The sequence below is a fragment of the Hypanus sabinus genome, chromosome 22, assembly GCF_030144855.1.
Source record: "Hypanus sabinus isolate sHypSab1 chromosome 22, sHypSab1.hap1, whole genome shotgun sequence".
NCBI lineage: Eukaryota > Metazoa > Chordata > Chondrichthyes > Myliobatiformes > Dasyatidae > Hypanus > Hypanus sabinus.
Genome location: NC_082727.1, coordinates 17393433 through 17417553, shown reverse-complemented (window position 1 = coordinate 17417553; position 24121 = coordinate 17393433). Strand labels below are relative to the sequence as shown.

Below are 24121 nucleotides of genomic sequence, written 5' to 3'. Positions count from 1 at the left end.
ATCCGGCAGCTCACAGGTGAAATGTTCAGGAGGTGAGGATTTTCATCTCACTGCAGGAAGTGGGACAAACCCAGAAATAACAAGCAGCTGACACCAGTGAATGAGATGACTGAAAGTGATTTGATGCTCTCAACAGGGGACAGTCTCTCTCTCTCCAGAAACACTTGGCCTCCAACCCCCTCCTCCAACCCCACCTTCTTGTCGAATGTCTTCCATCATCTCCAACATCAGCAGCTCCAGAATTCCCTCCCCGATCCTCTTGACCCCTCCATTCCCACCCTCCCAAACCTCCCCACCCCCATCCAAGATGCTCTTTAACCCCTCCCTCGCCGGTCCCAGTACTCTGATCACCTCAAAATTGCTCCTAGTTCAGCCAGGCTCTCACGAGACTCTGTGCAATGTTCCACCTGGTGAAAGGCGTGTCCTGCCCGCAGTCCCCGCCATGAATTACCGTCGGAGATGAACATCTCTTCCTGGGCTTCGGCGAAGTGCAACGGCATAGGGGTATAGCAATACCTTCCCCTCATTCCCCCCACCCCTCCCGTTCCCTGTCAAACCCTCGCCCCGCAGGAATGGTCCGGAATACTTGGCGAAAAGGGACGGTTCGTTTCCTCAGGAGCATGGCAGGACTGGGCTCCCGCTGGTGCGTGGGCACCCCCCGGCTTCACTGCCCACTGCAGCTGCTGCTGCTACTGCTGCCGGTGCTGCTCCCGCTGCTGCACCGGTCCTCGTAGATCGCGATCTCGATCTGAGACGCAGACGGTTAAGGAGCACGCGGCCGTACCCGAGGCTGGCAACAGGAACAGAAAGCCTGGGACAGAGAAGGGTAGGGGGAGGGCGCCTCTGGCACCGAACTACTTATTGGGCTTTGAAAAGCCAGCCATATCAGTGCGTTAGGAGCCACAATCATACAGCATAGAAACAGGTCATTTGGCCCACCAAAGCCAAACTAACCCGTGATGGTTTAACAATGAGCTCTGTCACAAGTACATCAAAACATACAGTGAAATGTGGCGTTTGCATCAAATCAGTGAGGGCTATGCTGGGCAGCCAGTAAATGTTGCCACACTTGCCATGCCAACATAATTTATCATACATCTTTTGAACGTGGGAAGAAACAGAGGCACTCCCTGCAGACCACGGTGAGAATCGAACCGAGATTAAGCTGGTGCTGTAACAGTGTTAACCTAACCATTGTGCTACCGCGCCACCTCTTCAATACTAATCCTACCCAAGGGTGGTACGGTAGCACAATACTTCACAGCATCTGCAACCCGGGTTCAATTCCTGCTGCTGACTGTAACAAGTTTGTATGTTCTCCCCGTGACCACGTGGGTTTCCTCTGGGTTCTCTAGTTTCCTCCCAGAGTTCAAAGATGTGGTAGGTTAACTGGTCTTTGTAAGCTGACCTGTGATTAGGCTAGGATTATTGGGGTGTCGGGGCTCAAACAGCCACCCAGGGCCTTTCCCGCATAGTACAAGAACCCTTCCCAGCCCAGACATTCTCTCTTCAACCCCATCCGCATCAGGCGCAAGATACAAATGCCTGAAAATACACACTATCAGGCTCAACAACAGCTTCTGTACATTGAAAATGAACTCTGGATCTCTCAACTACTTGGCCCTCGCACCCGATATGTCCACCTACCCTCCACTCTCTCTATATTCTGCATTCCCTTCCGCTTCACTACTCGACGTAGCATGTATGGAATGATGTGTTTGGATGGCACCTTACAAGAGCGTCTGACCGCAACAATGATAAACCTATTACCGATTCAAGCGTGCTTTTTACTGAACACTCCCCCCGGCCCTCAATTCCCAGAAAGTTCAAGAGGCTATCGATCTCCGACTTGAACACACTCAAGTGCTGGTGGTAAGGAAGGCAAATGCAATATTACCATTCATATCCAGAGGGCTAGAATAGTAAAAACATGGATATAATTGGTCAGACTGAATTGGAATATTGTGAGCTGTTCTAAGGATGTGCTGGCATTGGAGAGGGCCCAGAGGAGGTTCACCAGAATGATTCCATGAATGAAAGGGTTAACGCACAAGGAGCTTTTGATGGCTCTAGGTCTGTGTTCCCTCGAGTTTAGAAGAATAAGGGTGGATCTGAGTGAAACCTGCCGAATATGAAAAGGGCTCGATAGAGTTGACATGGAGAGGACACTTCCTATTGTGGGGGAGTCAAGGACAAGAAGGCAGAGCCACAGAAATGAAAGACATCCCTGTAAAACAGAGGTGGAGAGGATCTTACTTAGCAGTGGGTAGTGAATCTGTGGAATTCACTGCCACTGTCCAAGTCACTGGGAATAGTTAAAGCAGAACTGATGCGTTCTTGATTAGTAAGAGGATCAAGGATTATCGCAAGGAGGCAGCAGAATAGAATTGAGAGGGAAATAAGTAAGCCACAATTGATTGGCGGAGCAGACCGGATGGGCCGAGTATGGACCAGATGGGCCAAAGGGCCTGTTTCCATACTGTATGACTGTAAGCAATTGGAAGATGACATCACAACACTTGCGCCAAATCCTCTTACAATTAAAAGCCAACACATCTTCTTTGCCTTCCTCGCTGCGTGTCATACCACTAACGTGCAGTCATTAGCGTACATGGACACTGGGTCCCCAGAACACCTTCCAATCGCCCTTTAACCCCGGGCCTTCACATTACAAGCATCACCCAGTGCTGGCACTCCCTGCACTGATAACCCAAGGGCTGCAATGGCGAAGAGTCAGAATTCCCATCACGGGAGCTGTACAGGAGGAGGAACATCACATTAGTCATAGAAAGAGTTGGTGAGATCACAGCTGGAGTACCATGCACAGTTCTAGTCGCCTTACTATAAAAAGGAAGTGATTCAGATGGAAAGGGTTCAGAAAAGATTCACAAGAAAAGCTTGAGTTAATGGGAGAGATTGGACAGGTTGGGGCTGTTTTCCCTGAAGTGAAAGAGGCACAGAGGGTGACATGATGGGGAAGTTATGAGAGGAATATATAGGGTAGATGTCTTCTTCCCAGGAGAAAGGGGTCTAAACCAGAGGAAGAAGGGGAAAGATCCCTCTGAGTAACTTCATACCTGATGGCATGAACATCAATTTCTCTAGGTTACAGTAATTTCTTTCCCTCCCCCACCCTTGTCTCTTTTCTCATTCCCCATTCTTGCCCCCTCTCACCTTTTCTCTTCTTCTCACCTGCCCACCACCTCCCTCTTGTTCCCCACCTCTTTCGCTATCTTCCATGGTCTGCTCTCCTCTCCTGTCAGATTACTTCTTCTTCAGCTCTTTACTCTTCCACCAATCACCTTCCAGCTTCTCACTTCACCCTCAATCACCCATCTGCCCACCTTCCCTCTAACCTGGCTTCACCCTATCACCTTGAACTTCTTCCCCCCCCCCCCAACTGCTTTATTCTGGACTCTGCCTCCTTACTCTCCAGTCCTGGACCAAAAGGTCAATTGTTTAATCCCCTCCATGGATGCTGCCTGACCTAATGAATTCCTCCTGCATTTCATGTGTGTTTTCCTGAGGGGCGGTGGGTTGTGGGATGTGGGATGAGCTGCCTCAGGAAGTGATCAAGGCAGGTACAATTGCAATATTTAAAATAAATTGGGACAGGTCCGTGGATAGGGAAGTAGGGGAAATACAGACAAGCAGGACTAGCTGGGAAGGGGGCATCTTGGTCAGCATTAACGAGTTGGGCCGAATGGTCTGCTTCTATACCATGTGACTCTAAAATGGTAGAACATCCATTAAGGATACAACCCGTAGTCCTCGCTCGATGGGGTCCGTGATCAACAGCCCTCGGGGCGCGTAGATCTTCTCGTTTTGTTCCTGAATGTATTTAGAGATCTTCTTCAGAACCTGAGGAAAGCAGCGAGATGATGTAAGATGAGTTTTATTTGTCACATATATATCAAATCATACAGTGAAATGTGTCGTTATGTATCAAAGACCGATAACCTAAGGACTGTGCCTAGCAGCCCACAAGTATCGCCATGTTTCAGAGTAAATCTAACAAGATTCAGGTTCACTTATCACCTGTTCAAAGAAACACAGATGCCCACAATTCAATAACACAAACCCTAAATGTATGTCTTGAGAGTGGAAGGAAACCGGAACATTCCAAGGAAATCCACGCCACCAGAATAACATACAATCTCCATACAGTCAGCAGCAGAAATTGAATCTCAACTGGTGATTGCTGGTATTGTAAAGTGATTGTGCTAATGGCTACAGCACCATACCACCACACAGTATCAGTAAGAGAGAAACACAATGTGGATGCCTAAACCCGGGACAGGAACCCTTCTCACGGACAAACACAGGGACTCTCAGCTGCTGACAGTGTGTCCTGTGGAAATCGCCAAGATTCAGTATGTGGACAACAGGAGTTACCATGAGGAAACATTTCCAGCTTTTTCTTATTTTCTTAGGCCACTCAGCCCATCAAATCTGCCAACTCACAGAACAATGCTAATACTAGAACATACTAGAAAACTAGTCCTCCCATGTGAGTGAGCTCCCTCACCTTTGCCACAAGATGGTGCCGGCCACCATCGTGCATAACAGCGACGTCCTGCAGACAATTCATGAAACTACGCCTTTTAAATATACTTCTTCCACTAAACTGTGTGTGATTGGAGCCTGGAATTTACACTTTGATCACGTGTTTTTGGGCAGACTGAGCGATCTGGCGGTTTTGCTGTCTCCAAGGGAATTCAGCGTGGTTGAGAACAACAGAGTGTGAGCCCACGATCAGCTCCAATTCTCAACTAACTCACCAATTAAAGCGTCGAGAATGAGAGCCAGTGTTCATCCCTATCTGCCAGCGTTTGACCAGTATCCCTCTCCCTCTTGCCCGCTGCTGCTATCAGACTTGTCCAGAGAGGACTCTGCCTTTCATGTTGTCAGTGTTCCCGGATTCTTTTTATTGCTATTTTGCGCAATCTTGATTGGAGAGTTTCGGCTCTGTGGCCTACAGTCAACAAATCACACTACACTAAATTGAACTGAACTCAACTTTTCTATGCAGTTTCAAGGACTCTGCGGTTGGACGTTCAATATTCTGTGTGATTTTTTTTTGCCATTTCTGCGATTTGTTCTTTACTTGTGTGTTGGGTGCCTGATGTTTCCATATTGTTCCTTTGCTTTGAGGCCACCTACACGGAAGAATCTCGGGGTTGTACACTGCATACATACTTTAACGATAGATGTACTTTGAAGCTCCCCTGTCACCCACTGATTCTGGGGGATACATTTACAGAGGAAAATTAACCCACTGACCCACACCCTCTTCGGGATACGGGATGGAATCAAGAGCGCCCAGAAAACACTCATGCGGTCACAGGGAGAACGTGCAGGCTCCACAAAGACAGCACTGAAGTTGGGACTGTACTTGGGCTATGGAGCTGTGTTGTCCTGTAAACAGCAAACGTCAGTGACTTGGAAAGCACATCCAAATGAGTAAGGAAAGCTACCTCATCGAGTTTCCACAGGAAAACGGGGGGGAGGGTTACAGCGGCATGAAGGGGAGGGAGGCAGGGACCAATCCAAATCAAAAAGCAAGCACAGGCCCGATGAGCAGAATGTTCCTTTTGACACTCCAAGAGTCCAGTCGACCAGGGACGTTGTGTCCTGGCTTTCTAGATACGCAAGCCTGGGCAGTGCGATACAGAGCTCAAGCTGTTGCCCGTGTAGCAAGCTTCCCCTCTCCCCCCTGCTGATGCCCCCAACGGAGCAGTAAGTCTGATACAGTTTGGCACCAGCAGTAACGCAGGAGTTGCTGGTCAGCGCCGAACTCCAGCTCCGGATTTTCCCCTCGGGGTTTACTCCCGAAGCCTTCCCCGTGGGTGGAAATAGCAGCGAGGCAGCAGAGGTTTGAGATCAGAGTTTCCCTTCTCCTCCTCTTGACAACACTGCAGTTATCAGCTGTGAACCTTGTGGTGCTAATTACACACTCTCAGCAGCACAGACCCGGGATCTGAGCCCCTCCTCCTCCAACTATACATATTCGGAGATTCCCACACTCCCCCCAATCAAATGGACCTATTCCCCACCCCAAATCCTCCCCTCCTACATCCACCCACTGCCCCACCTACATATCCACCATTATTCAGACACCCCACATTCTATCCAAACAACATTCCCTCACCACTACAACCAGGGTTTACCCCAGTCCACCTCTACAACATCCTACCTGTACACATTCTAACACACCCATGGGTACAGGGGGGTGGCAGAGGGGAGAGCGGGGATGGAGGCAGACAGGGAGGGAGAGTTTGTAGTAGTTGGATGGGATGTAGAGGTGATGGTTAGTCCCAGGCTGACTCACTACATTATACCCAGGTACTCTCCAATACCTGGAACTGCACAGCCTGCCCAGGTCTGAACACCTGTCTCACCTCCTACCCCTCCAACAAGCCCAGCTAACAAGAAACCTTCAGAGGGGCAAGCTGCCGAAGCACCGGGTGGAAAACTGGGGTTCTTCCTCAAGCACAATCACTCAGGACCTGAGCCAAGTGCTGGTGGCTTCCTCCGCACTGTCCTGAGCCAGTCTCGGTACAGTAGGTCCCTGGTTCTGGTTGGGAGTCGGACAGGCCGGTGGGGAGGGAACACCAGTCCCAGGGTCAATGTTCCCCTGGTTATTTCTGCTGTTGCGAAAGAGTTCTCTCATTCCCAACAGAACATCAGGGAGGTGACAAGAAAAGGGAAGGTACAGACTAGAACGTAAGGTACAGCAGCAGAATTGGGCCATTCAGTTATCAATCCTGCTCCACCATTCCACCATGGCTGATTTATCTCTCTCAACTCCATTCTCCTGCCTTCTTCCCTAACAAGAACCTGTCAACCTCCGCTTTAAATATACCCAGTTGGCCTCCACAGCCACATGTGGCAATTAATTCCACAGAGTCACTACCCTCTGATTCCTCCTCAGGGGGGCTACAGTGCGCTGTAGTGCTCGATGAGTCTAAAACAGCCCACCGGTTCCAGGATGGGCCCACCCCTTGCCTCTAGACTCTTCTCCTCATCTCTGCCCCAACTCTGGCCTCTTACCCCAAGACATGGTGCAAAGTTCTAGCTTCTCAGGGCGGAAGAAAGTGTTCCAACATCAAACTGGTCTGCCTCTTTCAGTCCCTCGCCCTGGCAATTCCACGTCGAGGCAGTAACTCTGACCACGGGGTGTGACAACGCTCTACACTGTACTCCCCACATTAAGTATCTGACCACCACCCTTCTCTAACCCCGGAACCTGATCACTCTAAAATAAATACAAGCCACGACTCTGAATTTCTACCAACTTAAGGGCTGATTGTATTCACTGCGTGGGGAGAAACAAAAGCCTCGCTCCTGAAAGTTCCCCATCCGTGACCAGAATTGGCCTTCCATCTACACATGAAACTCTACTCTCCTGAAGAAGGGAAGCGAGCCAGAGGTCTCATGCAGATCATGTTGCTACCAACAATGACCTTCTGTTCTATGTAAGCAGCTCAGTTGCTGCGACCTAGGGTACGGGCCCCATGTACCGCGGTCTCTTGTTGCCCAGGGAACGTTACCATATCCCGAGAGACATGCTCTGCATTAACACGGCTCCTCCCCACAAATGCCCAGCCGAACACCACCCAGGATGAATGCTTTTCCCCAGGCTGGAGAAACCAAAAACTACAGGGTATAGGTTTAAGGTGAGAGTCATAGAGCAATACTGCACTGAAATAGCCCATCTAGTCGATGACAAGTTATTATTCCATCTGGTCCCACTGACCCACACCTGGACCACAGCTCTCCATAACCCTCCCATCCACATTCCAATCCAAACTCGTATCCACAACTTCCACTGGCATCAGCCTCCGAGTGAAGAAGTTCCTCCTCAAGCTTCCCTTAAACATTTCACCTAACCTCAGTGTGTAAAGAAAATCTGCATTTCAGTGGAAAGGAATTGGCTAAAAGTGATATTTAAGAGGTTTGGATAAATACCTGGATGGGAGAGATATGGAGGGCCGCGGTCCACATTTGAGACCACGTCGAGACCGTGTTCTAGTCTCATACAACCCACGTGGAAAAGATCTGCATTTCCATAAGATATAGAGAAGAATTTGGTTATTTGGCCCATCGAGTCTGCTCCGCCATTTCATCATTTTCCTCTCAGCCCCAATCTCCTGCCTTCTCCGCCTATCCCTTCATGCCCTGAAGAAGCTATCAACCGTTGGTTATAACTTATACAAAGACTTGGCCTCCACAGCTGCCTGTGGCAAAATATTTCAGCTTCACCACTCTCTGGCTGAAGAAATTCCTCCTCATATCGGTTCTAAACGGACAGCCCTCTATTCTGAGGCTGTGTCCTCTGGCGTTAGACTCTTCCCACCATAGGAAACATCCTCTTCACATCCACTCTATCAAAACCTCTCATTCTTCAGAATCCTAGTGAATACAGGCCCACAGTCATCAAACACTCTTCATGTGACAAGCCATTCAATCCTGGAATCATTTTTGTGAACCTCCTTTGAACCCTCTCCTGTTTCAGCACATCCTTTCTCAGATAAGGGGCCCAAATCTGCTGACAAAACTCCAAGTGAGGCCTCACCAGTGCTTTATAAAGCCTGAACTTTGCATTGAAATGGATGCTAATATCACATTTGCCTCCTCACCATAGACTCAACCTTTAGGGAATCCTGCACAAGGACTCACAAGTCCCTTGGCATGTGTTTTTTTTTGTATTTTCTCTCCATTTAGACATTATCAACCCTTTCATTTCTTCTACCAAAGTGCACTACCACACACTTCCCAACACTGTATTCTATCTGCCACTTCTTTGCCCATTCTCCTAATCTGTCAAAGTCCACTGCAGCCTCTTTATTTCCTTAAAACTACCTGCCCCTCCACTTATTCTCATATCGTCTGCAAACTTTGCAACAAAGCCATGAATGTCATCATCCAAATATTGACACGTAACATTAAAAGAATCGGTCCCAATACAGACCCCCATGGAACACTGCTACTCACCAGAAGCCAACTTGGAAAGGCTCCCTTTATTCCCACTCTTTGCCTCCCGCCAATCAGCCACTGCTTTATCCATGCTGGAATCTTTCCTGCAATACCATGGCTTCATAGCCTGTTAAGCAGCCTCATGCGTGGCACCTTGTCAAGGGCCTTCTGTAAACCCAAGTACACAACACCAATCGATTCTCCTTCATCTATCCTGCTTGTTATTTCCTCAAAGAATTCCAACAGATTCGTCAGGCGAGAGTTCAGTGGAAAAGAATAAGTTAAAAAGAGGTTTGGATAAATACATGGATAGGAGTGGTGTGGAGGGCCACGGTCCAGGTACTTGGTAGAATAAGAGTTGAGCATGGACTAGATGGGCCAAAAGGCCTGTTTCTGGGCTGTAGTGCTCTGTGACAAAATGGGAGTAGCTCACAAAGGCACCTTGGTCAGCATGGACAAACTGGGCTGAATAGCCTATTCCCAAGCTGTATGATTCCATGGACAAAAGGCAATTTAGCACAATAACAAGCAAGTGTAGGGCTGGATTTGGAAGCCTAGAAGTAGGAGTTAGCCCACTCCCCAACTACCCATAAATTCATGGCCTCCATTGTAACCCCTGGGCAGAACATTCAGAGCCTCCCATGGGCCTGCAATACCTTCTCATAACGCGTCTCCATACATATAAAGATGACGTAGGCAGTGACACAGGCCAGGCACCCTTCAAAGTAGGATGTCCCTCCAATTTTCTCCGCTTCAGCGTAGTAACTGTTCAAGGTCTTCACTGTTTCCTCAAAATAATGCCTTTCCACCTGGAACAGAGGAACAGCGAGCATTTAGGAGCCTCGGTAACTTTCTAACCAACTCATTCATGTAGGAATCACATATGGATAAATTGTTACAACACACACAAAATGCTGGTGGAACACAGCAGGCCAGGCAGCATCTATAGGAAGAAGCACTGAAGCTACACTCAGGTTGGAGGAATAACACCTTATATACCGGCCGGGTAGCTTCCAACCTGATGGCATGAACATTGACTTCTCTAACTTCCGTTAATGCCCCTCCTCCCCTTTTTGTTCTCTCTCTGCCCATCACTCTGCCTGTTCTCCATCTCCCTCTGGTGCTCCCTTCCCCCCTTCTTTCCCCCTAGGCCTCCCGTCCCACGATCCTTTCCCTTCTCCAGCTCTGTATCCCTTTTGCCAATCACCTTTCCAGCTCTCAGCTTCACCCCACACCTCCGGTCTTCTCCTATCTTTTCGCATTTCCCCCTCCTACTTTCAAATCTCTTACTATCTCTCCTTTCAGTTAGTCCTGACGAAGGGTCGCAACCCAAAAGGCCTGCTGCGTTGCACCAGCATTTTGTGTGTGTTGTTTGAATTTCCAGCATCTGCAGATTTCCTCGTGGATAAATCGTTAATCCTTTTTAGTTTATGGATGTTGCTGGCTTGGCTAAAATTAATTTCTTTAAGAATTTATTGCTCTAGGAAGGTGAGGGTGAGCTGCCTTTCTGTACCACTTTCAGTCATAGAGTTAGAGCACTACAGCAGTGAGACAGGCCCTTCAGTCCACTCGCCCTAGTCCTATCGACCTGCAACAGGACCATAGTGCTCCAAAGCCCTCCCACCCATGTACTTACCCAAACTTCTCTTGGTGAAGTTCTCCCACATTGCTGTTGGGGAGGGAATTGTGGGATTTAGATCCAGTGATGGTGAAGAAAGCACAATTTATTCCCAAATCAGGACCGTGTTCAACTTGGAGGGCAGCCTTCAGGAGGTGGTGTTCCCTTGCGCTGGCTGCCCATGTCTTTCTTGTGATGGAGGTCCTGAGTCTGAGAGGAGCTGGGAGTAATCTGACCAGCTCCTGCGTCCACTGTGCTTCGACGGTGGAGGGAGGGGATACTGAGATAGTGAATGGGGGAATAACCCAGCTGGGTCCCAGTTTCAAGTGTCCACATCACAAACAGAGAGTTTGATTGATACACCACAGAAAGCATCCAATCGGGATGCTTTACAGCTTGATATGGCAACTGCTCTGCCCATGGCCACAAGAAAGGCTTGTGGACACATCAGCCACACACTCTTCCCAATGCGTCCCCTTTCCTCGATCCACCTATCGCCTGCCAGCTTTTGCTCCATCCTTCCTCCTCCCCAACTCATTGCACTGGCCTAGGTTGAGTGGATATGGAGAGGATGTTTCCTATAGTGGGGGGAGTCTCGGACCAGAGCGCACAGCCTCAGAACAGAAGGAAGTCTATTTAGAACAGAATTGCTTCAGCTAGAGGGTGGTGAACCTCGGGAACTCACTGCCACAGACGGCTGTGAAAGTCGAGTTATTGGGGATATTTAAAGCGGAGGTGTTCGGGTTCTTGATTACAGCATCAAAGGTTACAAGGAGTTGGCAGGAGAATGGGGCTGAGAGGGAAAATAAACCAGCCTCACCAAAATGGCAGAGCAGACTCAATGGACTGCATAGTCTAATTGTGCTCCTTTGTCGTATGCTCTATCCACTTACCTCCAAAGATTCACCACTCTCGGCATGAAGGAACTCTTCTCCTCTCTGTCCTAAATGATTAAACTTATGTTTTGAGACCATGACCCTGGTTCTACACACTCCCATGAAGGGAGACATCATTCGCATGTCTATCATGACTGCCCTCCAACAGCATTCTACAGTGCAGTGAGAATCCTCTATAATGGAGAAGGGAAGGGTGTATTTAAAGCAGAGATAGCTTCAGATTAGTAAGGCTAAAAGAAAACCCCTTAAACCCATGACAGAGCAGACTTGATGGAATGACTGGCCTAATTCAGCTCCTTTCTTTTTGTGTGGGGATAAGGGAACTGGTATGACATTGGGATCATACTGAATAGTACAGTAGGTCTGCAGGGCCAAATGGCCTTTTCCTGTTGCAGTTTAGCAGAGCAATAGTTACAGTTACCCGGCTCTCCAGCTCCGGGGGGAACTTGGACTGGAACTGGCAGAGAATCCCGTCAGTATAGTCTCGCTGGATGAAGACCTTGGTGGCCAGTGAAGCACTTGGACGCAGCTCCTGTAGGTTGTGAACCTGCGGCCGGTGGGGAGAAAAGCATAGGTTAGCATGAGAACATAGATCAAGCGCACAGAGAGTGTGGCAAACTCCCAGCACGACACAGAAAAGGGAATAGACACTGCAGTTCAAGTGGGATAGGAGGGCAGAGTGGAGACAAAGTGGGGAGGGACAGAGGGTGGGATATTTGAGCAGGAGGAATGGGGAAGATGGTGAGGAACAAGACATTGGTGTAGAACGGGGAGAGAGTAGTGAGGGACATTACTATCACTGGCCAAATAAAAGGTGGTGACGTATCAGCATATGGGAGGGAGATTGAAAATCTGGTTGACTGGTGCCATAACACCAACCTTTTACTCAATGTCAGCAAGACCAAGGAGTTGACTTTTGACTGCAGGAGGAGGAAACCAGAGGTCCATGAGCTAGTTCTCACTGGAAGAATCAGGGGTGGAGAGGGTCAGCAACTTTAAATTCCTCAGTATTATCATTTCAGAGGACCTGTCCTGGGGCCAGTATATTAGTGCAATTACAAAGAAGGTATGGCAGTGCCTCTACTTTTTTTTTTAAGAAGTTTGCAAACATTCAGCATACATCTTCTAAACTTTGTCAAACTTCTACAGATGTGCGCTCCTGACTGTTCGCCTGGTAAGGAACACCAATGCCCTTGATTCTCGTATTTGAATGGGATTTTGAATTTACTGAGCATGCCCACAAGAAGACAAGTCTCAGGGTTGTATATGGTGGCATACATGCACTTTGATGATAAATTTACTTTGACCTTGAACTCTGCACACGGAAAGGGGGTAGTAGTGGATGTGGGGTGAATGAGATGGGGAGGCAGAAAGATCACAAGGAAAGATCCTGGCACTAAAATAAAACTGGAATGTTGTAGAAACACTCAACAAGTGGGGAGAAAGAGGTAACGTTTCAATAAACTTTTGCATCTTAGGTTTCAGTACTAGGTAAGGTGGGCAGAACAAAGGGAATATTTGTGATAGGGTGAGACCAGACGTGTTAAGGACAGACACAGTGGCATTATCGGACTCAACCTGCTACATTAACTCTTGGCCAGATAACGTACTGAGTCGGACTGAATTTTTATCAGAGTATTCGGAGCCTGCCCTTTATCAGTGTATATTTGGCAAAGGTACAATGATGACACAATGGTTAACCATGGTGACATCAGTCTCTGGTGACTCAGAGACCTGACCTAACAAGCCAATGACCCAAGTTCTCATCCCATTATGGTATTGGTCATCTGGAATGTTTAAAAAAATGTCTAGCCTCAGTTATGGCTAGGATAAGACTACAGGTTGTCATAAAAAAAACAAATCTGGTTCACTGTTGAAGGCACATCAAAGACAAAAAGAATTCTACAGATATACAGTGGAGAGCAGTCCGACAGGCTGCATCACCATTTGGTATGGAGGCTCCAATGCCCAGGATCACAAGAGGCTGTAAAGTATTTTAGACTCAGCCAGCTCCACACAGGTACAAACCTCCCCAGCACTGAGGGCATTTTCAAGAGGTACTACCTCAAGAAGGTAGCATCCATCATTAAAGACCCTCATTACTACCATCATGGAGGAAGTCAGGAGCTTAAGCACTGACATTTAACTAACAGCTGCTTCCCCTTTGCCATCAGATTTCTGAACAGTTGACAAACCCATTAGCACTGTATTACTATAGCTCTTGTTATTGCTATCCACCATTGATTCTGCTCTCAGTTGTATCTCCTCCTTTTCCTGGACATCCACACTCACCCCATCTCCTGCTGCCTCACTACCACCCCACGAGCCTCCACATCCAACATTTCATTCTCCGCAGTTTTTGCCATCTTCAACAGGACCCTACCACAAAACACATCTTCACCACCACCCCCCCACTCTCTGCTTTCAGCAGGGTTCACTTCCTCTATGATTCCCTTATCCACTAATCTCCCTCCTGACACACCAACCCCTGCGATCGAGGAAAATGCTACAGTTGTCCATTCACCTCCTCTCTCACTTCCATTCAGGGCCCTGAACAGTCCTTCCAAGTGAGGCAGCACTTCATCTGCAAATCTACTGGGTCTATTGTGTCAGGTGCTCCTCATGTGGCCTCCTCCGCATCTCTGAGACCCAATGTAAACTGGGGGGACTGCTTTGTTAAGTATCTCCTGTCCATCCCCCAAAAACAAAATTTCCTGGTGGCCAACCGTTTAACTCCTATCCCCATTCCTATTCCACGATGAGGCCACTCTCAGTGTGAGGGAGCAACACCTCATATTCCATCCACATCTAAGTCCCCTGCAACCTGATGGCATGAGCATCAATTTCTCCTACCAGTAATTGTTTTTCACTTCCCCTCCCCCTTACCTCTTCTCCTCCTCACGTGCCTATCACCTCCCCCCCCCACCCCCCGGCACCCCTCCTCCTCCCCTTTCTCCCGTGGTCCACTCTCCCTCTCCTGTCGGATTCCTTCTTCTCCAGCCCTTTACCTTTCCCACTCATCTCACTTCACCTACCACCTTCTAGTTGTCCTCCTTTCCTTCCCCTTCTGTTCCAGTCCTGACGATGGGTCTCAGCCTGAAACGTTGAGCGCTTATTCATTTCCATATATGCTGCCTTTACGGCTGAATTCCTCCAGCGTGGGGGGGTGTGTGTGTGTGTGTGTCCAATGCCTGAGCAACTCAGTAGATCAGGGCACCATGAAGAGTTTCAGTCCAAAACATCATGTGTGAATTCCTCCAGCGTGTTGTGTGAGTGTGTGTGTGTTGCTATTGCTCTTTTACCATGTTTATGTATTGATTTTTGTGACATATTAACGTTTGTTCTGCACTGCTGCTCCAAAACAACAGATAAACCTGGTTCTGATTCCAATTTGAATGCCCTTCAGGCAGAAAATCTGCTCCAGCCAAACTGTGACACCCAGCTGCTGTAAGAGACAGCCCAGCAAGTTTATTTATCCAAATGGGATGGGCAATGGGGATACAGCAAATCCTATCCACTAAATATAAAAGTACAAGGGAATGAGTGGAGGAGTTGGTGCACCGTGTTTCACTCGTACACGGCTTTGGTGGGACCACACTTGGGAGTACCACGCGCAGTTCTTGTCATTGCTGTAAAGAGTTTATACAATGTTCACAATGACGTTACCAGGCAGGATAGCCTAGAACACAATATATAGATACGGAGATATACAGATATAAAGCACAGTAACAGGCCCTTCAGCCCAGCAAGTCCATGCCAACCAAGATGCCCCATCCAAGCTCATCCCAATTGTCAACATTTAGAATTATACAGCAATACAACATAGATACAGGCCCTTTGGCCCAGTGAGTCCATGCTAACTCATCCAGTACCAATTTCCTGCATTCGGCCCATGATCTTCCAAACCCGAGTAGCAGAGATGGGACGTCATGAAACAGTGGTACAGGATATTGCTGAGCCAGCACTTGGAATATCGTGCTCAGTTTTGGTCGCCATGCTATACGAAAAAATGGCATTAATCTGAGGAGATTTGTGAGGCTGCTGCTTGGATTTTGACTGACTGAGTTATGGAGAGAAGTTGAGCCTGTTCGGCTACTTTTCACTGGAGTAGAGCTGAATGAAGGGTGATCTTATGGAAGTGCGCACAATCACGAGGGGTGTTGAGAGAGTGAATACACAGCATTGTCACAGGGTTGGAGAATCATGAATTAGAGGGCAGAGGAGTAAGATAGGGCCATGATCTTATTAAGTAGCATGACCAGTCTTGATGGGCCAGATAGCCTACTCCTGCCCTTACTTCTCACGTTCTTCACCACATTGCTGAATCCGCATGGTCACTAATAATGGCTAGATATTTTAAATCCAGATCAAAGTGTTTAAATTACATTACTGGAGCTCAAGGCTCAGGTACAATGTATAAAAGGCCATAAAAATAAGCTGCTGGCGTAATTTCACAGGTCAAGCAGTCAACGTTTTGGGTGACGCCCTGACTCTGAGCAATGGCTGGTTGCATTCAGCTCTAGGAACAACCTGGAGGCTTTGGAGAAGGTGCAGAAGAAGATTCTGGAATAGATGGCCCGAGCCTTAAGGGGAGGCTGGGCAAACCTGGGGTTGTGTTCTCTGGACAGCAGAAGCTGAGGGGAGACCTGAAAGGGGTTGAGAAGATGAAGAGAACAGAGAGATGCAGCCAGCATCTTTTTACAGACGCGAGTATCTAAAACCAGTGGGAATGCATTTAAGGTGGGAGATGGGAAGTTCAAAGGAGATGTGTGGGACTTTTTCTCCCCCCCCCCCCCCCCCCCCCCGCCAATGAGTGGTGGGAGCGTAGAATGAGCTGCCAGGGACGGTGATGGAGGCAGAAACAGGAGAGGTGGTCAAGAGGCTCTCGGGGCATGAGTGGGCAGGAGCTGAAAATATGTGGACAGCACTCCAAAGATGAGGCACAATTCATGGTTCTGGGCCGGTACTTGCTGTTATTTAAAAGGAGTGGGAATCTCATTGAAACCCATTAAATATTGAAAGGCCTAGACAAAGTGGATGTGGAGGGGATGTTTTCTATAGTGGGACAATCTTAATCCAGAGGGTACAGTGGGGACACTAGGCCCGGAGGACACAGACTCAGAATAGAAGGACATCACTTTAGATAAAAAAAGGATTTTTTTTGTAGCCAGAGGGTGGTGAATTGATGGAATTCATTGCCACAGATGGCTGTGGAGGCCAAGTCACTGGTTATATTTAAAGTGGAGGTTGATATGTTCTTGATTAGTAAGGTCATCAAAGGTTACAGGGAGAAGACAGGAGAATGTGGGTCAGAAGAATGATCCATCAGCCATAAGACACAGAAGCAGAATTATGCCATTTGGCCCATCGAGTCTGCTCTGCTCAACACCATTCTTCTGCCTTCTCCCCCTTAATCATTTACACCCTGGCTTATCAAGAATCTATCAGTTTCTGCCTTAAACATAGCCTCCACAACTGCGTGTGGCAACAAATTCACCACTCTCTGGCTGAAGAAATTCCTCTTCATCTCCATTCTAAACGCACATCCATTTATTCTGAGGTTACGTCTGCTGATCCTAGATTCCCCCACTAAAGGAAAAATCCTCTCCACATTCACTCTATCTAGGCATTTCAATATTCGGTAGGTTTCAATGAGATTCCACCCCCCCCCCCCCCCCACCGCTCCACGATTCTTCTAAACTCGAGTGAGCACAGGCCCAGAGCTCCTCATGTTAACCCTATCATTCCCAGAATAATTTTCATGAACTTCCTTTGAATCTTCTCCAATGTCAGCACATCCTTTCGTAGCTAATGGGATCAAAACTGCTCAGCAGACTCTGTAAGGCCTCACCTGGGCCTTATAAAGCCTCAGCATTGTTCTACATTACCAACCATATCTTTAACAATCAATTCTAACATCTTCCCAACCACTGAGATCAGGCTAATTGGACTATAATATACTTTCTTCTGCCTTCCTCCCTTCTTAAAGAGTGGAGTGGTGTGACATTTGCTATTTTACAGACCTCCAGAATCTATTGATACTGATACAGAATCCACTGAAAGATCATTACTAATGCCTTCACAATCTCTTCAGGAACTTCTTTCAGAACCTTGGGTTGTACACCATCTGGTCCAGGTGACTTCAGACCTTTCAGTTTCCCAAGAACCTTCTCCCTAGTCATGCCAACTATGCTCACTTCTGCCTCCTGACACTCCCAAACTGTTAAAACTGCTGGCACACTGTTTGTGTCTTTCACAGTGAAGATGGATGCAAAATACTTCACCATTTCCTTGTTCACCATTTCGTACCCATTACTCCAGCATCATTTTCCAGCGGTCTGATATCTAGCTTCACCTCTCTTTTACTCTTTATGTATCTGGAAAGAAAACTTTTGCTATCCTCATTGATATTATTGGCCAGCTAACCTTCATATTTGATCTTTTCTCCCCTTAAGGCTCTTTTAATTGCCCTGTTAGTTTTTAAAAAGTTTCCAAATCATCTAGCTTCCCACTAATTTTTACTCTATTATAGGACCTCTCTTTTGCTTTTACGTTGGCTTTGACTTCACTTGTCAGCCACGGTTGTGTCATCCTGCCTTTAGAATACTTCTTCTTTGGGATGTATCAATCCCACACCCTTTGAATTGCTCCCAGAAATTCCACCCATTTCTGTTCTGCCATCATTGCTGCTAGCATCCCCTTCCCATCAACTTTGGCCAACTTCTCCCTCATGCCTCTGTAATTCCTTTTACTGATACAATTGCCCTCCCTCTCAAATTGCAGGATTCTATCACATTATGATCACTGCTTCCTAGTTGAATCTGGCTCATTACACACCACCCAATCCAGAATAGTTGATCTCCTAGTGGGCTCAAACACAAGCTGCTCTGAAAAGCCATCTCTTAGGCATTGTACAAATTCTCTCTCTTTGGATCCAGAATCAGCACCAACCTGATATTCTCAATCTACCTGCATATTAAAACCCCCCATGACTATTGTAACATTGCCCTTTTGACATGTATTTTCTATTGCCCACATCCTGGCTACTGTTTGGGGGCCTGTATGTAACTCCTATCAGGATCTTTTTACCCTTGAACTCTACCCACAATGATTCTACATCTTCTGATCCTATTTCACCTTTTTCTAATTATTTGATTTTATTTTTTACTAACAGAGCCACACCAGCCTCTCTGACTACCTGTCAGTCCTTTCGATACAATGTGTATCCTTGGATGTTAAGCTCCAACTCTGATCTTCTTTCAGCCATGGCTCAGTGATGCCCACAACACCATACCTGCCATCTCTAACTGCACCACAAGATCACCTACCTTATTCTGCATGCATTCAAATACCCTAACAAGCTAATTAAGGTCTGAGACCTTGGTAAAAGTTATCTGAGAACTCAAATCTCTTGGGGTGCCCAAACTTTTGCATGGTGCTCCTTTCTTTTTTTTCACTCTAAAATTGTACAAAATAATACACTAATCTTGCTTAAAATGTTGAAGAATGTTTCATCTTTGACTTTATGACTCTTGGAGATCAGTTCATCTTCTGCTCACTTGATTATTCACAATGGCAGAGGTTTTGTCCAGGGGTGCCCAAGCTTTTGCATGCCACTGTGTATGGAGCAAATGCGCATTGTCTTTTTCTCAGGTTGGGGAATCAAGACTGTAAGACATAGGAACAGAATTATGTCATTTGGCCCATCGAGTCTTCATCACCATTCCACCATGGCTGTTTTATTATCCCTCTCAACCCCATTCTCCTGCCTTCTCCTCATAACCGTTGATACCCTGACTAATCAAGAACCTGTCAACCTCCACTTTAAATACATCCATGACTTGGTCACCAAGAGCCAAAGGGCATAGGATTAAGGTCAGAGGAGAGAGATGTACTAGGAAAATGTAGGGCAACTTTTTCATCCAGAAAGTGGTCAGTACATAGAATGAGCTGCTAGAGGATGTGGTGGAGACAGGGTACTGTACATTAACAATATTTAAAAAGGTATTTGGGCAGGTACACATGGATATAAAAGTTCTAGAAGGATATGGGCTAAATGCGACAAATGGGAGTAGAGTAGATGGGAATCTTGGTCAGTATGAACCAGTTGGACCGAAGGACCGGTTTCCATGCTGAATGACTGAATGAATACAAAACCTTCAGTTCTGTATTCAGCACCCTTTCTGATTTTGTCCTTCTGTTACACTGCAACTCATCCCACTGACTGCAATTCTGTCCCATCATCTGCCTGTCCTTCCTCACAGTCTCACTACACACTGTCCCTGCTTGTATGTCAACTGCCCCATCCTTAGCCCTATCACTCTGGTTCCCATCCCCCTGCCAAGTTAGTTTAAACCCTCCCCAACAGCTCTCGCAAACTTGGCCACAAGGACACATGTCCCCGTCAGGTTCAAGTGTAACCCAACCCTCTTTTACAGGTCATACCTTCCCCAGAAGAGATCCCAGTGATCCAGAAATTTGAAACTGTGCCTCCTGCACCAGTTCCTCAGTCACACATTTACCTGCCAAATCACCCTATTCTTATCCTCACTGTCACACCACACAGCTAGGGAGCAATCCAGAAATTGCTACCCTGGAGATCCTGTTTTTCAATTTTCTACCTAAATTCTCTCTTCAGGACATCCTCCCTTTTCCAAACTATGTCACTGGTGTCAGTATGTACCAAGACCTTTGGCTGCTCACTTTCCCCATTTAGAATGCCGTGGACCCTATCTGAGACATCCCTGGCCCCGGCATCTGGGAGGCAACACATCAGCCGGCTGTCTCAATTCCATCCACTCCTCTAACTATGGAATCCCCTATTGGTACTGCAATCTTCTCTCCACTTCCCTCCTGAGCCACAGCACCAGGGTCCCAGTCACTGTCGAGTTCCCTTGATAGGTTGTCCTCCTCAAGACAGTATCCGAAGTAGTACACTTATTATTGAGGGAAACGGACACTGGGGCACTCTGCACTGGCTGCCCTTTTCCCTTCTCACTCCCAGGTACCTGCCTTCTGCAACTTAGGGGTGACTACCTCCTGTAGCTCCTCTCTATCACCTCAGTTCCCCCCCTCCCCCATGAGCAGCAAGCTTGGTGCAGATGTGGCTATCCAGGAGGCTGGGGGTCCCCCAGAATTCCCAAATCTCCCACGAAGAACAAATCCCCTGGAGCCACCCTCACCACTCCAACTATGTACCAACAGATGAAGAATGAAGAAGAAACTTAAATCACCCAAGCCTGATGAGCTAAAGCCTCCCCACTCTAATACTGGTTCACTCACATAATGGCCGCTCCACCTGTCCGTACCTTTATTTGCCCTTGCTAATGAATATTGTGGAATAACAGAGCAGACTCGATGGGCCAAATGGCCTGACTCTGCTCCTGCTCCTTTTGGTTGTTTTGTGGGGAGAGAAGGGATTAGCTTATTGGGATCTGATTAGGAGTTTCATTAATATAACACAACATTGAGAGCTGAAAGGTCTGTTCCTGCGCTACACTATATTACAGTAGGCCCTCCTTATCCGCAGGTTCTGCATGTGCGGATTCAACCAACCACAGATTGGGAAAACCCGGAGGTTCTCTCACCAGCACTTGTTGTTTGGACATGTACTGACTACTATTTTTCTTGTCATTATTCCCCAGCCTAAACAATACAGTAGAACAACTATTTAAAATGACCGATGGCATTTCACCTCTTTCTGATCGCTTTATTATTTCCAGTTTATTTTCAATAGTGATCGTTTTCCAGAACAGAAACAATGTGGGTGTTGGGTCCCGAGCCCCGCAGGGTCCTAAAGTCCACCACACTGAGACCGGTTAAATAAGCTCCGGAGCTCTGCCGGGTCCTAAAGTCCACCGACTTGAGCATCCATGTTCTTCGGTATGGGGGGGGGGGGGTCCGGATCCAATCCCCCGCAGATAAGGAGGGCCGACTGTATGTTCTATACTTCATTCTCCTTAAGTTTAATTTGTCTCTAAGTTGGACACTATGATAACATAGCGGTTAGCACGAAGCTATTACAGCTAGAGCCGCAGGAGTTCAGAGTTCAAACCTGGAGTGCTCTGTCAGGAGTTTGCCCCATGACCGCACGGGTTTCCTCTGGGTGTGCAGGTTTGCTTCCACAGCTCAAAGACCAACCGGTATCTAGGTTAACTGTCCCATTATTAGGCTTGGGTTAAATGGGGGGGGGGGGGGAGCAAGAAGAGTTACTGGGCAGCTTGGCTGAAAGGGCCTATTCTGCCAGGTATCTCTAAATAAAAAAAATACATTTAAAAAAATCTCTTAGCATTGTAGTGAGTGGTACTAGACTGATACCAAGAGTGAGTCGAAGCATTATTCCAGAGAAACAGACCTTCATTCCGTCTAGTCCGTCTCAGATCGTTATTCTGCCTAGAGGGAGTGAGGGAACTAATTTTAGCTTCATTGGGACGAACGTGAGTACGCACGCCGGGCTTTTGAATGGAAGCCCATCCGTAAGTCAGGCGAGAGAAACGTGGAAACGGTCTGAGCTTGGCGGATGCCAGACGGCGTTAACTACCAGCACAGTCCGCGGGGGCCATTTAGATGCAAATCCTCACGACGATATAAAAGTACAGTTTCAACAGAACACGCCTGACTCACAGAATCATCAGTACAAAAAACAGTTAAGGCATTTATATTGATCACATGTTCCATTACCGAGAACAAAGGTTTATTTCTGTAATCCAATCATTCTCTAGATTGCAAATAACGAGCCTGTCTCTCCGTTTTTATAACGGAAACATCGTCCGTTTAATAAGCTCTTCTAATGTATTTTAATATCATGTTGGTTGGAGTGCCTTTCACTATTTAAAAATGGAGAAATAATACGCGGGTGTAAAAATAAATATACCAGTACGAAATTTATATTGCAATCACAGCGTGTGTTATTTCTCAATTCAGGTGCCCCTGTGCAGGCCGCATTCTGGAAATGGCCCGAACCAGAGGGATTGTTCCCATTATTAAATATCACTTAACCACAATGTATCGCCTTATATCCTATTGCACACAAAGAGCGAGTTAATTTAGTTACTATTTTGCGTTTTTTTTTAAATTGCAGAATAAACGTGCAATTCCTTCTACCGGCTGCGTGAGCCAGGGATGTTGCACCGAGGGCACTGCACTCCTTCAGAATGAGCAAACGCCACCTTACCTCGGCCATTTCCGCACCGCAATCCGCCCGCTGCCCGCCGCCTCCCGGAGCCCCTCCGATGATTGACAGGCGAGGGCTGCACCTGCCGCAAAATTCCTGGGGACTCCCGTCGCCCAGGGCAACCGCTTTGACTGGCAGTCGCACCTGCGCCGCTGACAGTCCGAGCTCAATGGGTGTGGCCAGTGCGTGATTGGCAGGTGGATGAGCGGCGTCGACGCAAGTTTCATCGTTGGGGCACTTTTATAATGGTCCGTCCAAAAATGGTGCAGTGGCGCTTACTATCAAATAAATCTCCAAATCCACGAATTTACATCAAAATAAATTATGTAGATTTTTGCAACGCGTGTGTGTGTGTGGGAATGTTGAACATTCTCAAGCTCTTTGAGCAGATTGCAGTTACCAGTGGTACAGTTTTAGACCATAAGACATAGGAGCAGAATTAAGCCATTTGGACCATCGAGTCTGCTCTGCCATTCAGTCCTGGCTGATCCTTTTTTTTCCTTCCTCAGCCCCATTCTTCATTGCCTTTGATGCCTGGCCAATCAAGAACCTATCAACCTCCACCCAACTGTCCATCGTAACAATTTCCACAAATTCCCCATCCTCTGACTAAAGAAATAGACACCTCTCTATCCTGAGGCTGTGCCCTCTTGTCCTAGACTCCCCTATCATGGGAAACATCCTTTCCATATCTACTCTGTCTAGGCCTTTCAATAATCGATAGGTTTCAATGAGATCCCCTCTCATCCTTCTAAATTCCAATGAGTACAGACCCAGAGCTATCAAATGTTCCACATATGATAATCCTTTTATACCTAGAATCATCCTTGTGAATTTCCTCTGAACCGTCTCCAATGCCAGCACATATTTTCTTAGATGCGGAGCCCAAAATTGTTCACAATACTAAAGGTGAGGCCTCACCATCACTTCCCTTCTCTTGTATTTTAGACTTCTTGAAATAAATGCTAAAATTGCATTTGCCTTCCTCACCACTGAATCAACCTGCAAGTTAACATTTAGGATGTTCTGCACAAAGGCTCCCATCCCATTGCATCTCAGATTTTTGGACTTTCTCCCCGTTTAGAAAATAGTCAGCATATTTACATCTACTACCAAAGTGTATGACCATGCATTTTCCAACATTGTATGCATTTCATTTGCCACTTTCTTGTCCATTCTCCTTCAGCGGCCTACCTGTTTCCTCAACACTATCTGCCCCTCCACCAATGTTCATATCATTTGCAAACTTGGCCACAAAGCCATCTATTCCATTATCTCAATCATTGATATGCAGCATAAAAAGAAGCAGTCCCCACACCAACCACCTGTAGAAAACCACTAGTCACTGGCAGCCAACCAGAAAAGGATCCCTTTATTCCCACTCACTGACTCCTACCAATCACCCATGTTATTAACTTTCCTATAATACCATGGGATCTTAACTTGGTAAGAAGC

The 24121-nt window shown here is 47.1% G+C and overlaps 2 protein-coding genes across 2 annotated transcripts in view; one reads left to right on the top strand and one right to left on the bottom strand.

Annotated features, from left to right (window-relative positions):
- Window positions 1-22705, top strand: part of crtac1b (cartilage acidic protein 1b) — a 325818-nt gene extending 303113 nt beyond the window's left edge. The window contains exon 15 of the mRNA XM_059947159.1: window positions 22574-22705. Within this exon, the coding sequence (XP_059803142.1) occupies window positions 22574-22578 (5 nt within the window). The 3' untranslated portion in view covers window positions 22579-22705. The remainder of the gene's footprint in view (window positions 1-22573) is intronic.
- LOC132379382 (golgin subfamily A member 7B-like) lies at window positions 316-22796 on the bottom strand. Its single transcript, XM_059947160.1, has 5 exons — window positions 22667-22796; window positions 11915-12040; window positions 9636-9788; window positions 3760-3861; window positions 316-748 (listed from the first exon to the last, which is right to left on the bottom strand). Exons 1-5 carry the CDS (start codon window positions 22673-22675, stop codon window positions 665-667), a joined length of 474 nt encoding a protein of 157 aa, XP_059803143.1. The 5' UTR covers window positions 22676-22796; the 3' UTR covers window positions 316-664.
- Window positions 22797-24121: the final 1325 nt, after the last annotated feature.